Source organism: Trichosurus vulpecula, chromosome 3 (assembly GCF_011100635.1).
Source record: "Trichosurus vulpecula isolate mTriVul1 chromosome 3, mTriVul1.pri, whole genome shotgun sequence".
NCBI classification, from domain to species: Eukaryota; Metazoa; Chordata; class Mammalia; order Diprotodontia; family Phalangeridae; genus Trichosurus; species Trichosurus vulpecula.
The window spans coordinates 376,574,277-376,598,848 of record NC_050575.1 but is presented as its reverse complement, the minus strand read 5'-3'; the positions used below and the strand labels follow the sequence as shown (position 1 = coordinate 376,598,848).

The following is a 24,572-nucleotide window of genomic DNA, read 5'->3' as shown; positions in this document are numbered from 1 at the left end:
GAGACAATCTACATCAATCTCCTCATGAGAAAACTGAGGCCCAAAGGCATGACTTGTAGGGAGTCTCACAACAAGTCAGTGGCAAAGCCTGCTCTAGAACCAATATTTTGTACTACATCCCAATCTGGTATTCTATTATGCAATGGCATCTGGCTCAGTTGGGTTGCCTTGTCAGTCCTCTTGAAGAGATAGCTAAAGACTAGTCAGACCACCACTACACTGACCAGCTTCTCCCCTCAGACCTCAGTGGAGACAATCCTGCAGCCTAGACTGAAAAGCTTTGGGAAGAGCAATAATCCATTGCCCTCTGCTACCATCCTCTGCCATCACAAGCAACCTTTGTGGAGCTGCAGCCTGGCAGCTGCTCCCACAGATGCTACAGCATCAGCTGCTGAATCCCCCCCCCCCCAAAAAAAAATTTTGTCACCAAAGTCACTGATGCTATCAAATGGGATAGAAAGAAAAGTAAAAGATAGTCCCTGCCCTCAAGGAGATCACAGTCTAATGGGAGAGGCCACTTGCAAACAATTATGTTCAAACAAGATATATCCGGGATAAATAGGAAATAATTATCAAAGAGGAGACACTGGATTTAAGAGGGATTGGGAAAGGCCTCCCAGAGAAGATAGGATTTTAGCTGGGACTTAAAGGAAGCTGGGGGGCAGAGGTGAGGAGGGAAGGAGTTCTAGGCATGATGGATCACCAGCAAAAATATCCAGAGCTGGCATTTTGAATTTTGTTTGTTGCATTGGCTGGGAGTTAGATGACCTAGGTTTCAATCCTTCCTCTGCCACTTACAAGCTACATGACTTTGGGCAGATTGTTTCATGTTCCTGGCCCTTCTCTCCTCTGTAAAATGGGCATGATAATCCCTGCTTCTTGGTGGTATAGTAGAAAGAACACTGGACTAAGCCTATTACACCACAAAGAATGAAGAATGTTAGATGTGGAATGGGCTTTTGAGATCATCTAATTTGTCTATTTCATTTTAAAGATGAGAGAATTAAGGCCTGAGGAGGGGAAGTAAATTATGAAAGGTCACAAAGTAAGCCAGTGGCAGAGCCAAGTCAAGAGTGTGCATCTCTTGATTCCCACTCCAAGGCTTTAAAAATCATGTCATGCACTTATTCTTGGTTACTCAAAACCCCGCCCCTCCCCACCTTCTACCCAAATAAGGTCCTACTTTACAATGTCAAGACTCTCACACTTACCCACAACGGTGAGGATGACCAGAAAGATGGTCACAAGGAACTGGATGCTCACTCCAACCTGCATGGCTGGCTCTTCACAGAACGTGGGCTCCCCGTGCTCATTGCATTTGCAGACTGTGATGACGAGGGTGGTGGTGCCTGTTAAGCTGGGTTTCCCATTGTCGGCGATGATCACGGGAAGGTAGTGAACCTTGGCTCTCTCCCTATCAAACTGACCATATTTCACTGTGATGTTGGCTGAATTGTCTGAAAGGGAAAGTAGGTCTGGGTAAAGTCACTGGGCCTGATACAACTGCTAATATCCTGGGAGTCTGGCACAATGTTGTTGTGGGCTCATAGCATCTTATACAAGGTTCTAAGAGGAGTTAGGGATCCTCCCGTCCAACCCTTTATTTTACAGAAGAGAAAACTGAGGGAGGCCTAAAGAAGCTAATTCACTTGCCTAAGGTTATACAGGTAGTAAATGACTGGGACAGAACTGGGATTCAAATGAGATAATATTTGTAAAGTGCTTAGCATAGTGCCTGACATATAGTAGGCTCTTAATAAATGCTTGTTCTCTTCCCTTCCCTTGCCTTCCCTTGCCTTCCCTTCCCTTTTTTCATTCCTTTCCCTTGCCTTCCCTTGCCTTCCCTTCCCTTGCCTTCCCTTCCCTTTTTTCATTCCTTTCCCTTGCCTTCCCTTGCCTTCCCTTCCCTTCCCTTCCCTTCCCTTCCCTTCCCTTCCCTTCCCTTCCCTTCCCTTCCCTTCCCTTCCCTTCCCTTGCCTTCCCTTCCCTTTTTTCATTCCTTTCCCTTGCCTTCCCTTGCCTTCCCTTCCCTTTTTTCATTCCTTTCCCTTGCCTTCCCTTGCCTTCCCTTCCCTTTTTTCATTCCTTTCCCTTCCCTTGCCTTCCCTTCCCTTTTTTCATTCCTTTCCCTTGCCTTCCCTTTCCTTGCCTTGCCTTGCTTTGCCTTCCCTTCCCTTCCGATCCCATCCCTTCCCTTCCATCCCCTTCCCTTTCCTTTTCTTCCCTTCCTTTCCCTTTTCTTCCCTTTTTCTGTTCCCTTTTCCATCCTTCCCTTTCTTATCTTTCCCTTTCCTTCCTTCCCTTATATTTCCCTTCCCTATCTTTCCCTTTCATTCTCTTCTCTATTCTTCTTTCCTTCTCTTCTCTATTCTTCTTTCCTTCTCTTCTCTATCCTCCCCTTCCCTGTCCTTCTCTATCATTCCCTTCCCTGTCTTTCTCTCCCTGTTCTTCCCTTCTTTTCCGTTTTCTATCCTTCCTTTCTCATCCCCAACCCAAATCCTTCTATTACAGATTCAGCATTCTTTCAGTTACACTTTTTTGAGTTTTCAGCCTCTAAAATTATGCCTGGGTTACCATGTTGGTTTCCTAACTGTATGTAATTCACTTTCCCTATTTGTAAATGGGGGAGTTGGACTAAATGATCTCTAAGTGTTCTGAAAGACCTGAGTTCAAGTCCTGCCTCGGACACTAGCTATATGACCCTGGATAAATCACTTAATCTCTCCCAACCTTAGTTTCCTCATCTGTAAAATAGCCATAATGATAGCATTACTCCATAGGGTTATTACGACGATTAAATGAGATAACATATGTAAAGCCCTTTGAAATCCTTAAAACACTATATAAATGCTAGATGTTATTATCTCTAAAGTTTCTTCTAGTTGTAAATCCTGAGGTTATAAAAGAACTTGGCCTGATAATCTTGGCTGTACTTTCTCTTTTTAAATTGAGTTTGAAAACTGTGGTAGCCGGCAAAGATCATGAGACTTGGAATTCGGAGACCTGGGTTCCAATTGCATGACATTGTGCAAATAACTTAACCTTTCTCCATTATATTTTCCTTCTCTGTAAAATGGGAGTAATAATACTTCTAGTACCTAGCAAGTCAAGTCGACATGTATTTCAATGCGTGCTGTGTGCCAGGCACTTTGCTGCGCGCCAAGGATACAAAGAGAGGCAAAAGAGAGCGCTCTTAAGAAGCTCACTGTCCAAAGGGGAAGGCCACAGGCAAAGAGTTCTGTGTAAACAGGCTAAAGACAGGATACATTAGTGATAACAAACAGAAGGAATGCATTAGCATGAAGGAGGATCAGGGAAGATTTCTTGTAAAAGGGAGGACTCTAGTTGGGAATGGAAGCCAGGGGATCTAAGAGGTAGAGATGAGGAGAGAGGATTCCAGGCACGGGGGACAGACAGGGAAAATACCCAGAGATGGAAGATGGGATGTCTTATGCAGGGACGACCAAGGAGGCCAATGTTACCACGTGGAGCAGAGGAAGGTGGAAGACAATGGAAAAGGTAAGAAGGGGGTGGGAAATGGAGGTCTTTAAATGACAGAGTATTTTACATTCAGTCTTAGATGTAATAGGAAGCCACTGGAAAATATTAAATAGGAAGGGGATGTATGATCCTACCTGTGCTTTGGGAAGATTGATTTGACTGCTGAGCGGAGTAGGGAGAGACTTGAGGCAGGAAGACCAGCCAGAAGACAGAGTTGATGGAATTGTTGGAAGGGATGGGAAATTCTTCATAAAATTTGAAGTGCCGTAGAAGTGTGACATTATGATAAGCATCATTAAAATAAGACCTCCCATAGAGATACAATACCTCGATTTTCTGTCAGGGTGAAATTGCTGTCCTCTTTACTCAGGGAGTATTTAAACTTCACATCCGGTGGTGTTACATCCTTGTCTGTGGCCAAGATCCTTGTGACTAACTGTGGTGATTGAAAAGAAGGAAATGGGAAGTCAGTCCTACATACAACAGGGTGGTGAACTGGGTGCAGAAACATTGTTTCTCAGTAAGGGGAAATGAAGAATCTATGGACACAGCTTCAGCTATTAGAATAGGCAAGAATTGCCACATCCATATGACACCACGTATCTCTCTGGGAATTCCTGTGCACTGAAACGAGTAAACCCCCAGGCAAATTTTAGGATTTGTTGCTGTTGTTCAGTCATTTCAGTAGTGTTTGACTCTTCGTGACCTTATTTTGGGTTTTCTTGGCAGAGATACTGAAGTGGTTTGCCATTTCCTTCTCCAGCTCATTTGACAGATGAGGAAACTAAGGCAAATGGGGTGAAATGACTTGCCCAGGGTCACACAGGGTAAGTGTCTGAAGCCAAATTTGAACTCAGGTCTTCCTCACTCCAGGCCTGGCACTCTATCCACTGGACCATCTAGTTGCCCTAATTTTAGGATTACAAATCCCATTTAGAAGAAAGTGATTTTCTTGAGGAAAGGGGAGAACCCTTGGGGGATGGGGTGGGCAATAAGACTATTGTAGTAGCTCTTCAAAGCGCTGAGGGAACCTTACTCTGAAAGTTCTACATTCAGAGAAAGTCTTCCACTTTACCCATAATCCTCTTGTAGACAAACAAATTTGCATCTAAAGATGAGGTCACATGGCCAGACCAGGCATTTAATGGACCTCTGGGGGCAAGCTCTGAAGGAAGAAGAAAGTTCATAACGAAGTCTCTTCAACTATTACCCTTAAAGGCATGTGGGTTTCTATGCCTTGAGAGGAACTCTGAGAAGAAACCAGTCACCACAGCCACTCTGTCTTCAGGGTTGAGCAATTTACAGTAAGAGAATATCGTGTTGCTTCTGGGGCTTTTTCAGAATTTTTATCTTTTTAATAAATGTCAAATTTGTACCTGAGCCTGGTGGCTACCTTAGAAATAGAAGTAATTCTAGACACCCTGAAAATAAATATGTCACAAAAGCAAATAAAGGGTGAAAACAACCAGGAGCTATCTATTCTTCTGAACTGTAGGATTACTGTCATCAGCCAAGAGTGCCATGTGTCTTGGGTGTGTAGACATGGGGGCTGTCCACTGTCCATTCACCTCAGTTTATGGGATGTCAGAGTTGGGAGAGATCTTAGAACATTTCACTCAACTCATTCTCGAATGAATGAATGAAAAGCATTTACTATGTGCCAGGTATCATGCTAAGTGCTAGGGATACAAATGTAAGAGGGCGATAGTTGCTGCCCTCAAGGGGCTTACATTCTAAGGGGGGGTGCGCAGAAGAGACAACACATAGGGGAGTTTTGGCCAGGGAAAGGAGTTACTGTCTTTGAAGTCACAGAGGATCAAGAAAGCTGCCTCTTTCCAGAGGCAATGGTAGCGGTGATTTGACTGTACTTCGCCCAGATGGAAGTATGTGTGTGAGGTGGGAGGTAGGGGTGGAAATGGGGAAAAGGTGAAGAGAGGGTAGTTGTAGCAGGAATAAAAGTAGTCAGGGTGAAAATGAGGGGTCAGGGGTCCCAGAGAGTGTCAAGTTGAACAGCTCAGTTCTTCCTAGGCATGGTCTCTGGAAAGGACCTTAGAACCTAGAATTTAGACCTGGAGAGGACCTCAGAACTTAGAATATTAGAATGTTGAAGTTGGAACATAAATGTCAGAGCTAGGAAGGACCCTAGGACATAGACAGAATGCCAGACCTAGCCAGGACTTCAGAGACGACTAGTCTAACTCTCTCATTTTGTATGTAAAGTTGGGGTGCTTGAGATTGACAAGCTGGAGTGAGTATAGCATCCCAGTATATCCTTGAGGAGCAAAGCTAGCTGTGGCAGAGAAGGGAGATATTAAGGAAACTCTCCAGATATCTTGAAGCAGAAAACTCAGACTGAGGGAAGTCCCAAAAAAAGGCCTGATCTTTTCCCAACACTTCCTTCTGGTGGAGCTCTGTCCATATAAAGTATAATATATCAGTCCTATAATATAATGTCAATCCTATAATAAAATCTCACGTTTCATTACCCAAATGTTTCCAGTAAGCTGAAGTTTGCCTCAACCACAAAAATGCCAGGGGTTCGCTAGAGGTAGATATAAGTGTAAAGTTAGGCAGAAAACCCAATTTCTCCCTAAACATTAGAAATTTGATTAAATAGGAGCTCTGAGTGATTGTGATTGAACTCATAACTCTTCACCTAAAGTAAATGCCTTCAAACCGAAGAGGAGGGAGGAGTGTGGACCTTAGGGGGAATTACTTTGTGCCCCAGGCCAAAAACAAACTAATTATTCTAGCTGGGAGCTACATAGAGATAAGAAAATGGAATCCCCTAGTCACAGAACACTGGATTGAAGTCAGGAGATCTGAGTTTTGATCCTTGGTCTTCTGCTAACTATCTGTGTGACCTGGGGCCAGTCTTTGACCTCCTTTGGGCATCAGTATGCTTGGCTGTGGATTGAAAGAGAAGAGAGATTCTCAGAAGTTCCTTTTAAATTCCATCTTGCCTAACGGGATCCTACTTCCTGACTTGAGTGTAAACATACCCAGGGGATTGCTTCCCCTCCCCCCAAGCCTGTGGCTCCCCCAGGATGGTGATGGCTAGGGAACACAGGATTTCCAGGGTACTCACTGTTCCAGGGGCAGCGTTCTCACACACTTTGGCATCATTGGGGTGTGCAATCTCTGGGGCATTATCGTTCTCATCCAGGATCTCAATGTGAACCTGAACAATGGATTCTTGGCCTGTGAATTTCCCTGGGGATAGGAAATAATGATTTTACCCTTAAATCATACCTCTTTCATTGGTACTTGTGACTGTACGACCCAAGGGAGTCAGACCTAGGAAATGACAAAGCCACAGGAGTGCCATCATCATAGGGCTCGTAGCTTTGTCAGGATGGTTGGTGCCTCAAAGATCTGAGATTCATTGACACAAGAGCCCATTACTCATCCCTTCTTCTGCCATCACCAAGACCGGGTAGAGCAGTGGAAAGAGTTCCAGACTGGGAAACCAGGAGACCTGATTTCTAGCCGTCACTCCATCATTAACCAGCTTTGTGACCTTTCACAAGTTAACTCCTCTTGTGAGGTCTCAGTTGCCTTATCTCTAACTTCTCATCTGAAACTAAGGCTTAGTGAGATACAATTTCTTATCCAAAGTCCCACAGTTAGTAATTACTGCATCTTGGACTGGAACCCAGGTCTTCGGACACCAAGGCCAACATTCTTACCACACAATAATGAGCAAAAAACAAGCATGCAATAAATACTTGTTGGTTGCTTGTCTCTACCATCTTGCTTGTCCCTATCTTCATCGGCTTCTGTTGGCTTTTCTCCTCTCCTTATCAAAAAGACAGGCAAATGTTTTCTTAAGTCTTCCCTCCCAGCCTTTGTCAGAGAGAGGTGAACAGAGAAAAAAAAAAGAGGGAGCCCCAGAAGGGACACCTCCCATTGGCAGCTCACCACGAGGATCCATCTCTTTGGCTTCAACGGTCAGATTATACCAGGGGTAGATTTCACGGTCCAGTTCCTTAACATTGGAGATGTAACCCTGCTTGGTGATTCTGAAAAATTGTCCTCTATCGCTGGTTGTCCGGATATAGTATCTACATTATGGGAGAAAAGACATCTCCTGGCAAACCTTCCAATACCCACTACATGCTTTCATTGAGTTTGCTGCCTTGTACATGAGGAATCTGAGACTAAAAGAAGGTAAGTGACTTTTTCAAGGTCATATAGCTACTAATTAAGCAGGGACAAGTCAGGCTGGCCTTGGATGTTAGTGACATTTGAGATTATGTGATCTTGTGTGGGGACTATAATTATTCTGGCTATGCGGGGGGAGGGGGGCAGGAATAGTGTATTAGAAAGAGCTCTGGGTTGTTGGTCACAAGATGTGTCATGGTACTAACTCTCTGTGACCCTGGGCTTGTCTTTCCTCCATCCAGGGCCTCAGTTCTCTTTGCTCATTAAGTTACTTACAGGTTGTTTTACCACGGGCACAGTTACTTCCAGAAGGCAAGCTGTTTTAGAGTATTAATATATAAGTATTAATAATACTTATACTACCCAGTTCACAGGGTTGTTCCGAGAAAAACACTTTGTAAACCTTTGTTGTTGCTATTTTTTGGTCATATTTGATGCTTCATAACCCCATTTGGGGTTTTCTTGGCAAAGATACTGGGGTGGTTTGCCATTTTCTTCTCCAGCTCATTTTATAGTTGAGGAAACTGAGGCAAACAAGGTAAAGTGACTTGTCCAGGGTCACACAGCTAGTAAGTTTCTGAGGCCAGATTTGAACTTGGAGGAAATAAGTCTTCCTGATTCTAGGCCCAGTGCTTTGTCTACAGCTGCCACCTAAACCTTTAGGTACCATAGAAGTGTGAGCCAGGGTGTTCTGGTAAATGTTTAACAAATGTCCCCTTGTGACACACTTTTATGTTTAATTTGCATTATTAATAGTTTCTTAAGTCTAGGCAATCAATAGGACAATACATCAAGCCCTGATTTGTAGAGTTTTTTGATTTATGAAATAAGTGTTCACACTAAAAATTTAATAATCTCCTTATGAGACGGATTCAGCACACTCCTGAGTGTGAGTTTTCATTATTATTTGATTCCTGAAGGGTTGGGATATAGGCAGAAAGTTGGCAGCATAGGGTGCGTCTGTTGTATGGGGAAAATAGTGAGGGGTCCTGGGAAATGAGGAGCGAGCCTGAGGTCTCCGGATGATGAGGGTTAGGATGTCCTAAGGTGGGAAAAAAGGGAAAATGGGTCAAAGGAGAGAGCATTAGACTTGGGACCGGATCTAGGTTTGATTCCCAGCTCCGCCACTGATGGCTTGTGCGGCCTCAGTTTTGTCATTTATAAAATGAGGGGGTTGGACCAGATGGCCTCTAGGGCCCCCTTCGGTTCCCACATTCCATGTTTTATGTTTACATTTGGCATTTTAAATCTTTCACTTCTGCCTTCTAGCCTATCTTTCTAGGATTACATATTATTGCCCCTCACATGCTTTATATTCTAACCAAACTGGCCTCCTCGCTGCTTCCTGGACTACACGTTCCATGTCCTGCCTCCCTGACTTTGCACAGGCTGTGTCCCTTGCCTAAGAATGCTCTCCTTCCTCACTTCCACCTCTTGGAACCACTTGATTTCTTCAAGGTTCAGCACAAGATTCACTTCCTTCCAGAGGCTTTTCTTGATTCCTCCAGGTGTTAGTACTGGTCCTCAATCCTTCCCTGTCATTGTATATTTATTTTGACAATATCCTGTATTTACTTATCTGTTGACCTATTTTACCTCCCTGGTGGAAGGTAAGCTACTCGAGGGCAAGAACCATCTTACTTTATTTAGTCTTTGTACTTTCTAGCATGTAGGAGAGTGCCTGGCACCAAGTTGCTACTTAAGAAATGTTTGGTGGATCTATACATTGAACATTCCTTCTATCTCTAACATCCTGTGAGTCTGTTGGAAGGGGGCAAACAAGGGACCGGATTTGGGTATCCCCCACCTCCCCAAAGCCATAGAAACCAGTTCCTTCTTACTCAATGTTCCGTTGAGCTGCATCAGGGTCCTTGGCTAACACTGAGCCAATTGGGGACTTCTTTTGGTTTTCCATCAGCACGAAGTGGTAGAAATGTTGGGAGAAGACTGGAGGCTCATCCACATCAGTGACATTAATGTGAACAACAGCTAGGTTCTTTGAGGGGACATTTTTCAGGTATCGGAGGTTAATTGTTGGGTCCGTTGCCTCGATAGTGAAGCTATATTCTTTGATGTGCTCGTAATCCAGGGGCTAGGAAAGAGAAGGGAACACTTGGAAAGAGCCATGAACTTGGAGTTGGGAGGTCTGGGTTGTAGACAGGGGGCAAGTTGCCTTTTTTTTTTTCTGGGTCTATCTTCTTATCTGTAAAATGGAGACAGTAATAATCTCTGCTCTGCCTACCTCTCCAATAAGAATGCTAGGAGACTGAATTATTATTATTGTTATGTATGTGAAATCCACTCAAATGAATTTGAATTCTCATTGATCCATGGAGATAAAGACCTAAAGCTTAGGTCAATGCAGTCAGCATTGCTTGCATAAAATAGGAGCCCCTCCCCTCCATTCTGTTTTGGTTGTGATTGCTTTTGCTCCAGGAATCCTACTCATCCCTCCAGGTTTGGGCCATAATCTGCCTTCTGCCGGAAGCCTTCCTAGATCACCCAGGCCCAGACATTGCTCTCCCAGAAAAGAAAGGCTCTACACCCCTCGTAGGCATTTTGCAACTGTTGGTTTGTATTGTTAGGCAGGAAGTCAGAGGGATAGGATCTGTCCACACTCAGATGGGGAATGAAGAGTGTTCTTAGCACGTACATTCATTCTGTCTCCTCAACTAGTTTCTGTCCTTCCTGAGGGCTTAGAATAGGTCTTAGGCTTCCCTATCAAGGGTGTTGGTTGCTGAGTGGTGGACTGATGTACCTCCAGCAGAGTGGGTTACATTTATGGGATTTAGGGTCAGGATTACTAAAGGGAAGGAAACAAATTGACCCCTTGCCCTGCTCTGCCGCAGACACTTAGTTCTTTAGTCTGGAGTTGGTGGGGCTGTTATGGAACCATTTCTAAATCCATAAGAAAAAACACAGAATTTCAGATTTGGAATGGATGTCATCCCCCTGATAGTAATAGCTAGTATTTACACAGTGCTTTAAAGTTTGCAAAGCACTTTATAAATATGACCTTATTTTATCCTCACAACAACCATGGGAGGTAGGTTCTATTATTATTAACTCATTTTATAAATGAGGAAACTGAGGCAAGGGTCAGGTGCCCTCCCTGCTTCACCTCCATATGCTCCATGTACCTTCTTGGGCTTGATGATGCCTTGATTCCTGGAAGCATCGAGCTCAATGAGGAAGGTGTCCCTATATTCTCCCTGGACGATGCTGTACTTGGTCATTCGGTTCTGGGGCTCATCAGGGTCTTCGACTGTCAGGGACCCCAGGGGGCTTCCCACTCGGATATCTTCAGGAACCACAAATCTGTAATTTGCTGCTCCACAAAAGAAACATTAGGGAGAGTTTGGTTAATGAGCTGTGCCTCTTAATTTGCATTAATTAGATAGACCATTACTTTGCAGGGAATCTGGGTGAATTATATCCCAGGCAACAAAGTCACATAGCTTTAATGGTACAAGTGATCCCTGTTTACAGGTTCCCCAGCCCTCTTTTCTTGTACCGTAAAGTACTGGGCAAAATTTATGCATATCTCCTGCCCTGGCTTGTTTTCTTTATTAATAAGATCTGTATGGACAATAGCACCAGCATTCTAACTAGTCCACTGTATCATCCTTGGTATTCCTCAGGTCTTGTAACTAAGAAAAGAAGCTTCTTGAGGTCTAGGATCATTTTATTTTTGTCTTTGTATACCTAGAGCTTAGCATAGTGCCTATCACATAGTAGGTACTTAAAGAATGCTTGTGGATTAATTGATACCTAGAACCTAGGCATTGTGCTAGGCATTTGGGATATAAAATCAGAAATTAAAAAGTCCCTGGAAACCATAATCTAGCCACAGCCTCTTGTTCAGGTTCCCATGGGACCAACAACATTTATTTAAAAGAGTGTTGAGGCAGTAGTATATGATGACTCAGTTGGTGACCAGGGTTAGGGCTGGTCTTAGGTTTAGGCTGTAGATTGGATTAGGATGTGGTCCAGGGCTGAACCAAATGGAGGTTAAGTGACTTGCCAGCTAGAAAATATGAGGCTGGATTTGAATGCAGGTGTTCCTGACTCCAGGCCTAGTGCTCTATCCACTGAGCCACTGGCCTGGTCCAGGGCTAAGGATTAGAGCTCATCTTAGACTCTAGTCTGAGATGGGAGTTTGGGACAACTCACCTTCCCTCTGTGGTCAGGAGAAAACACAGCCTCAGGGGAAGATAGGAGCTCATTAGGACTAGAATATGGATGATCTCTGAGAGCTAAAAAGCCAGATTGGTTAAAACCTCTTAGTTTGGGCTAAGGCCTTAGCTCAGGGTGTCCCATCTGAGTACAATACACGATATCCAATATTTGGCCTCCCCCCTTCCCATCTGCCTCCTCCCATCCCCCTCCCCCGCAACCAGCCTCGTTTCTCTAAATGTCAACTCACTTTCAGTGAAGATTGGGAAGTTGTCATTGATGTCACTCACAGTGATGACCACTGTGGCTGTGCTGGACTCCCCTTGGAGCCCTGGACCATCTCTGGCTTCCACCACAATCTCATACTTTGACTGCGTTTCTCGATCCAGGTTATTTACAGCCGTAAAAATGGTGCCTGGATGGGGTGAGGAAGAGGGAGAGGAGAAAGGTGCAGGAGGAATATGAGTTAAGCAGTGACTCCCATTCCTTTTAATACCAAAATACATCTTTAGGACATTAGTCAAATACTTCCTGCCCCACTACCTGTACTACCTTTCTCCCCACTCCCCTTTAGCTTCTTTTTATGTGTTTTCTTCTATTAGAATGTAAGCTCCTTGAAGGCAGGGGCTATCTTTCCTTATATTTGTACATGTATAATGACTAGTCTATAATAAAAACTTACTAAGTGTTTGTTAATTGACTTTATATGAGTCTTTCCCAAACTAGCCAGTGTTTTCTGAGTTCTCTTTTCTTCACTGTGCCACCCTGGAGATACCATTTCTTTCTGTGGGCCTCACTTCCCTCTAAACAGACGGGAATCTCTAAAGTCTCCCAAGTCCCTTTCATCTCTGGCATTTTATGTTCCAAAGTCTTTCCGTATATTAATATTGCATGTTCCAAGTTCTTCCATTCCATAGAGTAAGGTAGGTCACTTTTAGCTCCTGTATTTTATGTTCCCTGTTTCAATCTACCTTTTAAGGTCCCTTCCAGTTCTAGCATTCTATGATACTTTGGAGAACATATCAGTCAGTCAGTCAGTAAACAATTATTAAGTACCTATTATATGTCAAGCATGAGGGATACAAAAAAGGCAAAAGACAGTGTCATTATAACAATCTTTCTGTAAAGGCAACAGAGATGACCGGTAATGGGAATGGATTTTTTAGCAGACCAAACTGACTTAGCCATATAAAAGTGGCTTGGAAACCATCCTCCAGGAGAAGCTTCCTTTAAACACTAACAATGCTGTCACTGCTCAAATCACATGCAGATTACTCTGGAGTGATTTTGGCTAGTAATGTGTGTCTGGAGGCTGATCCCATGTCCTGGCCCAAGGTATGTTCTTTGCAAGTCATTAGGAGCTATATTGGCCACCTCAAATCTCCATACTCCACGGATCTGTGATTTTGTCCATGTTGGGACCTAGCATCTTTCTAAGGACTCTTGGTTCTAATGTTCTGGAACTGTGGTTACTTACTCCGTTGCCACAGATCCCAATCCCTCCATGCCTTAGTAGTTGGCTCATTTAGTCTTTGGGTGATGAACCTTTCTGAATTGAAGAGGCATCCAAGGACAAAGGACAGTCTCACCACTCGTGTGTCTTAGGCTCTGAAGGTCATTTCCAGATCAGTGTCCTGGGTAGTGGTAGTATTGGTAGAATTGCCATGTCATCTCCTAGGGAGGCTTCTTTGAAGAGGAGCCTTGTAGAAGCTCCTTGAGGGCAGGGGACTGTTCATTTTCTTTTTTTCCCTAACTCCTATTACTATGACTGGTATATAGTGGGCACTTAATATATTTTTTTTGAATATACAACATATTCTTTTGAATACTTGTTGTTGGATGAATAACCTCCTGCCTGTTTGTAAAAACCAAACAAACCAAACCAAACCAAACCGAAAAAAGCAACAAAACCATGACTACTTTTTGGTCACCTGGAAGTTCTAACTGGGTACACGTATGCCATCTTAGGCATGAGAATAATTGGAAGGGAGGGCAGTTAATAGTCATACAAACCAGAACTGTCAATGGTGAAATACTCTCTGCCATGAACTATATTGTAGGAAACCGAGGCATGGCCCAACACGGTAGGGTCATCTGCATCCACAGCTGTGACTCTGGTGACTGAAGTTCCTACAGGGAAAGTCATCCAATAGATTAGAATAACTTTGGTCAGACCCTTGTGCTAATAACTATCATAGCAACAATGACAAAAATTATGGTAGCTTCCATTCCTATAGTGCCTTAAGGCTTGCACAGTACTTTATGTATTTACTGTGAGACTGTAACCTTTTCTGATAAGGCTCTGGGGAGCCACCTGCAAGGGAATCTAAATCACTGAAGACCCTGGGAGTTGTATTTCTCTAATGGCTGGGTAGGGGAGAGAAGGAAAGCTAACTAGATTAACTAACTAAAGTAAACTCAGGATGAGAGGCCATGATTTCCCTCCTACTAGAATCTCTTGAGGGGGAGAGGAGGGAAATGATGGGGCTTTCACTTGGTATTGAGACCACATTGGCCATGGTGGTGACAAATTCATTCTCCGTCCTCAAACCTAAGACTCCCAGGGAGACCATGGGAGGTGAAAATTAAAGAGACAAATGTCAAGGTAAAAGACTACTCTTTTAAAAAAATTATGTGCATTCACTTAGGTTTCTGGTACACAGAAAGAAAAACAAACCCAGAGGGAGTATTGGAGAACCCCCTCCTTCTCACCATCCTCCTGCCTCACTTCAGAAGCGCACATTCCCAGTTGTCTCTATCAAAGCCTGCATTTGACTCATCCAATCTTATTTCTCAAAATATCCATGTGGTTGTTTTTACCTTTCATTTTTCTTGTATTCCTTTGTCAGTGGTATGAGGGTGCAGGACAGCCCTGGAAGCCACTTAGGAGAGAATGACCTTTCTTAGCATAGGACAGAGACCTCACACTACAGCCCATTGTTGGAGAGTTATCTCTCTCTAACTGTGGCCATCATCACAAGCCATTCATATTTCATAACTATAATTTGAAGGACAGGATTACTAGGAACCTGGGGCTTCTACATCTGTTGGATTGGTTCACAAGCCTAAACCTATTGTGCCTCCTAGTGGTCACATGTACATGTTCTCACTTGATTTGGAGATCATCCCTAGCCCTTTCCAGACCTCCTGGGGGAAACTGTGGAGGATTATTTCTCAGTCTTTGGCCAGGGTTAGGTCTCAGTCTGAGGCTATGGTTAGAGTTTTGTGGCCATGTTAGGATCAGGGCTCAGTTAGGGGCTTGGTCTGTGGCCAGGATTAGGGTTTAGTCTACGGTCCAAGTTAGGGCTTAGTCTGTTCCAGGGTAGGGCTCTGTCTGGGAGTGTGAGACCGAAAGTTTTCATGTTTGTGAAGATACAGGTGAGGAAGGAGGGTGGCCTTGGCTCTATTCCCACTATGCTATCAACAGCTACAGCTGAAGAGCCCAGATGGCTGGTGATGTCCAGGCCAGTCCTGGCAGGACAGGGACTTTGCAGGGTAAGAGATGCCCAATGTTTGTTGGAATGGCAGCTGAGTGCTGTCTCCCTGGCACGTACCAACAGCTGACATCTCTGGCACTGAGCCATTGAGAACTCTCTGTGCAAACACGGGGGCGTTATCATTCACGTCATGAACTTTGATGGTAAAGTTGGAGGGTGGCTCCAGGTTCTCGTTGGTATCTTTGTCCACAATGTATGCAGTGAGGTAATATTCCGATTTCTTCTCCCGGTCCAGCCTCTCAAAAGCATACACGTCTCCAGTCTGTTCACTGACTCCAAAGAGTTTGCCTTTGCCAGCCTCGGGCCCTTTGAGAACATACCTGGCATTTTTGCTGTTCACACTTGATGTGATCTAAGGGAAAAAAATTGAGGGCACTTAAAATTGATGGGAAGGGGATCCTCTCTCCCTCTGTGCAACGTGAACAATCCTTTGCTCATGGCATCTTCTATAACTGAAAATTTCCCCTCCTTTGTCTCCCCCTTCATTCCCCTCCACTTGGTAGAGTTAAAAGAAGTCTTGACATACTCAGAAAAACTGAGTTTGACCCCTCAACTCTGCTACTTAACTAACTGTGACCTTGGTCCAGTCATTTATCTTTTTTTGGGCCTCAATTTCCTCATTTGTAACATAAGGAGTTGATGTCTTCCAGCTCTAAATCCTATGACATCCCTATGATAATTACTTTTCATCATTCAAAACTCAGCTCACATACCACCTGCTTTCCCTGATCTAATCCTCCACAGATGAAAGTACTTTTTTCCTCCCTTCTCAATTCCCAGAGCCAGGGAGATATTCACAATCTTTTTTGGAACCCAATCACCTTCCCCTTCCCCATCCCCACCCTCACCCCCACCTCCTTTCTCATCCTTCTCCCCATCCCCACCCTTTCCCCTCCTCTTCCTCCTTCCCCTCCCCATCCCTCCAGGAAAGGATGGACAGATAAAATATGGACACTTATTCTTGAAACAGAAAATGTGTCAGGTTGACTGATTGTTCTTATTAAAGATGTAGAGTCAATAGAGCTTTTTAATTAGAATATGCAAATTGGGTCTGGAGTCATAAAATAAATAGCCAGAATACCACTAATGAAAAGGCACATTTACAGCAAAGGCTTGGGGAATACATGCTCTTGGCAGTGATGGGACCTAAATTCCCCATCTCTCACCCCACAAAGAGAGGCCATTGTGGATATGAGCAAACAACAGGCACTCAACCAATGTTCAGTAAATTGGCTTGAAGGATTATTATACAGGAGAGGAAATAGACCTATTCTACTTGGCCCTAGAGTGTGGAGCTAGGAGAATGGGTGGAAATCTCAGGGAGGCGAATTTCAGCTTGATAGAAAGAAACACTTCCAATCAATCAGATATCATAGAACAAAATGACACAATCCTTGCTCTTAAGGAGCTTATAATCCAATAGGAGGATGTGATGTATACAGGAAAAAGTTTAATATAATATAGGGTGGTCTAGAGGATAGAATGTGGAACTCTGGGCCCAGCAGATACTAATTTGAATTTCACCTCTGACAAGTTCCACTTGAGTGACCTTGGGCAAGTCATTTAACTGAAGGGGTTGGACTAGATCAGGGATGGGGAACCTGTGGCCTCAAGGGCACATGTGGCCCTCTAGGTCCTCAAGTTTGACCCTTTGACTGAATCCAAACTTCCCATTAATTAAAAGACTTGTTCTGTAAAACTTGGACTCAGTCAAAAGGCCACACCCAAGGACCTAGAAGGGCCTCAAAGAGGCAAGTTCCACACCCCCAGACTAGATCTTGTGTCCTGGATCCCCTTGACACTCTGGTGAAGCCTATGGTCCCTTTTTCAGAATAATATTTCTAATTTCACAAAACAAAATACCTACAATTTAAAAGGAAACCAATTATAATGAAACAGTTATTAGAATATTAAAAAGAAAAAGTTTATGGATGACATCTACCCCACATGATATCTGAGGCCTTTTTTTAGTTCTACATCTGTAAAGTTGTGATGCTATCACAGGGCAAAGGAAAGAGCCAGAAAAAGTACCATGGGAGTACTGGGGCGGGGTGGGGAGGGAAGGAACAGGCATTTATTTAAGCATCTTACTATGTGCCAGGCACTGAGCTAAGTGCATTTACAAATACCATCTCTGATGTCTAGGGGAAAACGGAGAAGGCTTCCTGGAGGTGATGGCACCAGAGCTGGGCCTTGAAGGCCAGTGTATCCTATTGTCCAGAAAATCCATGCAACGAGTTAGATGTGCTCTAACGTTTAGTGATCTGCTGTTTTGTTGATCTAATGGGTCCACCCTGGCTGGCTGCAGACACAGATTAGAAAGCCCTTCCTCATGTGGTATGAGTCACTCATGGCACTAATTGCATTCTACCTCATCCTGCTGTGCCCCCTTCACCCCTTCCCTAGCTTTGGGAACAGTGTAAGAACTGAGAGAAAGAATTTGACCACTGGGCCTTTTGTTGGACAGGAGCCAAGCTCCCTGAGGAGGAAGGGGCCACAGTAATAACAACCATCCATTAGATTAGTGAAAGTGCAATATAAGTTAACAGTGTGATGCTCCCTGTCCTCTCCCCCTGCCCCTCTTCCCCCCCCACCCCGCTCCCTCCAGCCCAGGGTTAAAAGAGATAGTGTCCAGCATGAGGGAGGTGACAACCTTGTGTTTTTTGTTTCAGTCAGATCACTACAGAAGTAACATGTACTGTTCTAGTTTCCTTGCAAAGGGCAGTTAGGTGGTGCCATAGTGCATAGAGCACGGGGCCTGAAGTTAGGAAGACTCATCTTTCTGAGTTGAAATCCGGCCACAGACACTTACTAGCTAGGTGACCCTGGGCAAATCACTTAACCCTGTTTGCCTCAGTTTCCTCATCAGTAAAATGAGCTGGAGAAGGAAATGGCAAACCACGCCAGTATCTGTGCCAAGAACACCCCAAATGGGGTCATGGAGAGTCGGACATGACTGAACAACAACAAAAAGATTCCTTATATTAGGGAGGACACAGACAAGCTATACTAGAGCAAAATAGAAAAAAGGGTACTAGGCCACTGTGGCACCATGGACAGAACATTAGCTCTCTGGTCAGAGGACCTGGATTCAAATCCTACCATCTCTTTGAGCTTGTACCAATCACAAACTTCATGAGCAAAAGGAGCAAGCATATCCGGATGTCTTACTAGGTCACTTTCAGCTCTAAATTAATGATTCCTTCACTTTACAGAATAGGAAACTGAGGCCAGTGAAGGAAGATAACTTATCCAAGGTCACACGGCACATATATAGCTTCCCCAAAGCCATTCTTCCTCAAAACTTAAGGGAAGGGGATTTTTCTTTTTCTATATCTAGCACCCTTAATGTTTGTTGGATAATGTTAAAGTATCAGAGTCAGAATCTGAACCCACATTTTTAATTTTGAATGTAGTTCTCTTCTTTTTCCTCCAGATTGCCTCCTGCACTGCTGCTCACACCAAGTTGTGTGTGGCATAGTGATCTTCCTGTTTCTCTTCTCTGCTTATTCAAGGTTTATTCATTTACTTCAAAGCCCGCCTCCTCCATGAAGCCTTCCCAGACCAGTTCAACCCAAGATAAGGGTGCCTAGCAAAGGCCTTCCTACAACGCTTAGAGATGCATACACTGCTGTAGAAATTATGGCTTGCATCCTAATGGTTCCATGTGTGTTATTCTTGTCTCCCTTAATTGTAACCCTCTTGAGAGCAGGAAACTCTGTAACATTCAATTGGGTAAGTAATTACTGCTCTTGGAAACTTTGTGACATAAGAGCATTGGAGTCGATCACTTCCCACTTTCAACGATAATTTGCAGTGATTGTTTCCATCTTTCCCAGAAGGTCTAGGGCAGCACAGATTGAATAGCAGAGACCCTGAGAAAGCTGTTTGCCTCACTGCAGGAGGTCTTAGGGACAGTCAGCCTCTGAAGGAGAGAGCCCTTTACCTTGCCCACATGATGAGGGAGATTGCCAGGCATCTCCTCCTGGATGTGCATTTGGTTCCAAATCCAGTCTCTCTTAAAGCGTGGGTGAACATCCTGGACCCCTGAGAGGGGGCGCCCCTGGGAGAAACCCTGTGCCTCTGCAGAGGCTCTTATCACACTTCTGCAGGCTGCAGCCAGGAAAATGATGAGGATCGGCTTCTCCATCTTCCTGGGACCTGCTCAAGTCTACAGAAAAACGTAAGGACAGATTAAAAAATAATAATAAGCATGTACATAGTGCTTTAAGGTTTGCAAAGGACTTTACGAATGTCATGTCATTTGATTCTTACAACAATTGTGAGAGGTAGGCTCTGTTATCCCCATTTTATGGATGGTGAAATTGAGGCACAGATAGGTTAAGTGACTTGCCCAGAGTCACACAGCTACAAACTGTCTGAAGCTGGAATTTGAATTTGTCTTCCTGAATCCATGCCCAGTGCACTATCCACTGCACCACTTTGCTTCCTTAGTATACTCCTACTGAGCCATCTACTTGACTAAAAAGTCCCATTAATTAAATTAATATTAAATTGAAAATTTTAAATGAAAATATTAAGTAACCACTATAGCTGAGGGGCATTGGACTTGGTTCTGAGGGGGAAAAAGCTATATATTTCTTCCCCTCCCTGCACTAGGCTGCAAGCTTTTTGAGAGCAGGGGCCTATGTCACATCTATGCTAAAAGAATGAGACATATGACATATGCCAAGTTGAGGTCCAGACAAAGTGGGATGAAAAATTTGAGCAAGGAGAGGATATTTTGGCCTGAATAGTTCAGAAAATGTTGAAGGCAGAGATTGTTTTGTTGTTGTTATTTTAAATATCTCCAGGCATAGCACAATACCATGTATGTAGTAGGCACTTATAAGTGCTTGTTATTTGTTGAGGGGAAGATTCACAGATGAGGCATTTGAGAGGACCCTGAAGCAAGCGAGAGAATACAACTGATGGAGATGGTGGGGAAACCCATGCCAGGCATGGAGAGAGGCTTGAGCAAAAAAATGGAGGCAGGAGAGGAAAGGAAGACAGTGGTGGACGGAGAGTAGTCTAGGAGACCATTTAAAGGGTACTAGTGTGAGGTAAGATTGGGAAGGTGGATCACAGATGGATTGTGGACTCTCAATGCCAAGACAAGTTTATACTTTAATTGGGAGGCAACTGGAAGCCACCACTTATATGTAATTATACATAACTGCATATTATATATAATTATAGAAAATTTTTGAATGGAGGAATTACACAGAAGGAGATCTTGGGCTATTAAGTGAAGGATGGATTGGAGAAGAGAGAAGCTAGGAGCAAAGAGACCAGTTGGAAGTCTATTATTAAATTCTAGGTGAAATGAGAAAAAGGCTTGAATTAGAGTCACGTCAGTAGGAGTAGATGGGGGAGGGACAGATGTAGGAGACACTGTGTGAGTAGTTACCACAGGGCTTGGGAAGAGAAGGCAGAGTCAAAGATCATTCCAAGGTTACCAACTTGAGTGATTGGAACAGAGGTTCCAATAATAGAAATAGAGAAGTTAGAAGGAGGAAGGGGTGGTAATAGAGGAAAGTGATGGTTTCAGTTTTAGATTTGAGGGAACAAAATTAGGCATGAAGAGCTTCTTTCATTCCTTTTTTTAGGGGGGAAGGCAGGGCAATTTGGGTTAAGTGGCTTGCCCAAGGTCACACAGCTAGTAAGTGTGTCAAATGCCTGAGGCTGGATTTGAACTCAGGTCCTCCTGACTCCAGGGCTGGTGCTTTACTCACTGTGCCACTCAGCTGCCCCTTTCCTTCAGTTTTTGCATGAGTTTAGGCTGATTATGGGAACTTGGCTGTTTTTCTGGGCCTCAGTCTTCTCTGTTGTAAAATAAGAGGCTCATGATGTCCAAGCAGCTTCCCAGCCCTAATAGTCTATATTCTAGAGTCCCTTAACATCTTTTGGCTCTCACTTCCTACCTCTTCCTCTTCACTGAGGGGTAAATGATTTACTTTTTCTTATACTGTGAATTTCTACTAAAATGTGGCCCAGATTTTGCTTGTCTCTTCTCTTTCCTTATGCCTTCCATTTTCCCTCCCCCTTTCTACCAGAATTGAAGGAGTTAAATTCATTTTCTATTAATTCTAATAAGAGGCTCCATCTAGGGAACTGACCTTGCACGTATTGAAAAATGGTCAGCAAAGGCCCGTGACCCAGGAATGTGGAGAAGGAAGATGAAGAGGTGGCTGCTTTTGCTTGCTGAGGGAACTCATCCTTGGGACTTATCTAGTGAGTGGAGGTGGTGGCTCTGAGGGCTTTCTGTTACATCATCAATCCTCCCCTCAATGTGGTGATATGCCACCGTAGTTCTCCCATATCCCCATCCATAAATGCTTTCAGAAAAGAGTCTCTGCTCATTCATACAAAGGTTTTCACAGTGGCTAATGTCCCTCTCAGAAGTGTTTGAATTTAAACGGGGGACATCATATCATTAGTTAAAGGAATGGTTTTTTAATGGTGGAATTTTAGGTATCTCCAAAAATTGGTCAGGAGAATTTTTGGTGGGGAGGGAGGTCTTTCTCAGTGTCCTTCACATTACCCAGTACAGACACTACCTGTGCAGGCCTCTGATGGGAATCTTAAATAAAGAGCGATATAATTCTAATTTCTAGAGACTGTGACTCCCCATAATCCAAATGGCCCTTTGAGAAACAAACACAACCCACTTTGGAGTCTGGGTAGTTCCCACTCCTGGGTTCACTCTATTTCCTCTCTTAGCATCCATCGTAAAGGATAGGCAATGAGGTAGACACCACCACTGCCAATTGGGTATTGGGCACTTGGTAGCTCTGGCATAAGTCTGAACTTCCTTAATTGGGACTCAGTTCTCCAAAAGGGTCACAGGAGTTTTTTTTTTAAAAGATTATAGGATCACAGGACTTAGATCTAGGAGTGACCTTAGACATCACCAAGTCTAACCACCTCGTTTTATGTATGAGATCAATTTCATACATGATGACCCCAAATCCAGCATTCTTTTGGTTATAACAGAGACCAGAGAGACAAATTTTGGATTGTCTGTAGATAATCATCTGAATGATTACCCAAAGAAGAGGAGAAACTGGTTCACAGCTTTGGCTTCCTTGCTCTTCTTGGCTCTGGGCATTTTCTCTGGCCATCTTCCCTCCCTGGAATGCTTTCCCACCTCCACTCTTGACTACTAACCTCCCTGCCTTCTTTTAAGTCCCAACCAAAGTCCTACCTTCTACCGGAAGCCTTCCCTACCTCCTCTTAATCCCAGTGCCTTCCCTCTCTTAATTATTTCTAATTTATCATCTACGTAGTTATTTGCTTGTGGTCTCCCCCATTAGATCATGAAGGCAGAGACCATCTTTTACTTCTTTTTGTATCTGTATTGCTTAGCGCAGTGCCTGACACATAGTAGGTGCTTAATAAATATTTATTGGGCATTGATTTACAGCTAGAAGGGACCTTAGAGGCTATCTCATCCAACCTCCTTATTTTATAGTTGAGGAAACTGAGGCCCAAGAGAGGTTTAGTGACTTGCCTAGGGTCACATAGTAAGCATCAGAGGTGGATTTGAACCCAGGTTTTTCTGGCTCCAAATCCAGCATTCTATCCATTATACCATGGTGATTAGGGCTCGGGGTAGGATGCTTATTAGTTCAATTTGAATAATATGTATTAAGTTGGAGTTACTTGAGGGCAAGAACTGTCTTTTGTCTTTTTTGTATCCCTAGCCTTAGACCTGTGATTGGCACATAATAAGCACTTGTTCATTTGTTGTCGTTCAGTTGTTTCAGTCATGTCTGACTCTTCATGACCCCATTTTTGGGATTTTCCAGGAAAAGGTACTGGAGTGGTTTGCCATTTCCTTTTCCAGCTCATTTTACGAGGAGGAAATTGAGGTAAACAGGGTTAAGTGACTTGCTCGAGGTAACACAATGAATAAGTATCTGAGGCCAGATTTGAATTCAGGTAGATGAGTCTTCCTGACTCCAGGCCCAGCACTCTACCTACTATGCCACCCAGCTGCCTTGGGTTTGGATTAGATGACTTTCAAGGTCCTTCAGTCTCTTGAGAGTCTATGAAATAAGATTGAGACTGACTGGCCACCCGCTCCATCCCCTTACCTTTCAGCAACCCTCTCCCAAACCAACGGGCACTCAGCTGGCTTGAGGAGGATATTTTCCTCCATTACGTGATTCCTAAAGAAGCATATTCTACATCCCTCCTTGGTCACTCAGCTCTCAGCTCAATAATCATAGTAACATATCACATTTGTATAGTAATTTATAGATCGCAAAGGCATATATTATTTCATTCGATCTTCATTGGAGCCCAGTGAAGCAGGCAGGGATTTATTCTCTCCATTTCAAAATAATATTTTACTTTTCCCAATTATATGTTAAAACAATTTTTAAAACATTTGTTTGAAGTTTTGAGCTCCAGATCTATCCCTCCCTCCCTCTTGCTCCCTGAGATGGTGAGTAATCTGACATAGGTTATACAAGTGCAATCATGTAAAACATTTCTATATTAGTCATTTTGTATAAGAAGACTTGAATACAAATAAGAATGAAAGAAGGAAAGTGAAAAAGAGCATGCTTCAGTCTGTATTCAGACAGTATCAGTTCTTTCTCTGGAGCAGGTAGAAGTTCTTCGGGATTGTGTTGGATCATTGCCTTGCTGATGTTTTCTCCATTTTATGATTAAGAGGTAGCCTCTAATTCGAGTTGTGACCCTGGGCCTTTGTAGCTCTGTGGTCCTCCGTTTCAAGATTGGTCAAATGAATGGGTTATACTATATGGTTTCAGAATGTCAGAACATTGGAGATAGAAGGGAACTTAGGACATTAAACATCTCTTCTGGCAATAAGGTTCTGTGTTCTGTGGTGCCTTCTAGCTCTGACATTCTATCTTCTAAGGTCCTTTCCAGCTCCGAAATTCTGTGTTTTAAGGCCCCTTTCTGCTTTGACATTTTCTGTTCTATGTTTCTCTCTGACTCTGACATTCTTTGTTCTAAGACTCCTTCTAACTCTGACATTTTATCTTCAAATATTGTATGCCTTCAAGGTCCCTCCCTGCTCTGACATTCTATCCTCTAAGGGCCCTTCTAACTCTGAAATTTTATGTGCTAAGGGCCCTCCAAGCTCTAATGTTCTAAGAACAGCTGGATTAATGGATCTTGCTACCCCACAGAGTCATCAAAATGGTTGCCTTGGCTTCCTTAGCTCAAGCATTGAGTCTTGTCCTAAACAGTCTAGAT

At 43.6% G+C, this 24,572-nt stretch overlaps 1 protein-coding gene across 2 annotated transcripts in view; it reads right to left on the bottom strand.

Annotated features, from left to right (window-relative positions):
- The window catches only part of CDH5 (cadherin 5), a 53,118-nt gene that overhangs the window by 4,245 nt on the left and 24,301 nt on the right, over positions 1–24,572 (bottom strand). For both annotated transcript variants that reach the window (XM_036750158.1, XM_036750159.1), the window contains exons 2-11: positions 19,285–19,509; positions 15,396–15,690; positions 13,855–13,971; positions 12,092–12,256; positions 10,806–10,993; positions 9,507–9,757; positions 7,423–7,565; positions 6,590–6,714; positions 3,829–3,937; positions 1,212–1,457 (exon numbers count right to left, since the gene is read on the bottom strand). In XM_036750158.1, the coding sequence (XP_036606053.1) occupies positions 1,212–1,457; positions 3,829–3,937; positions 6,590–6,714; positions 7,423–7,565; positions 9,507–9,757; positions 10,806–10,993; positions 12,092–12,256; positions 13,855–13,971; positions 15,396–15,690; positions 19,285–19,488 (1,843 nt within the window). In that variant the 5' untranslated portion in view covers positions 19,489–19,509. The remainder of the gene's footprint in view (positions 1–1,211; positions 1,458–3,828; positions 3,938–6,589; positions 6,715–7,422; positions 7,566–9,506; positions 9,758–10,805; positions 10,994–12,091; positions 12,257–13,854; positions 13,972–15,395; positions 15,691–19,284; positions 19,510–24,572) is intronic.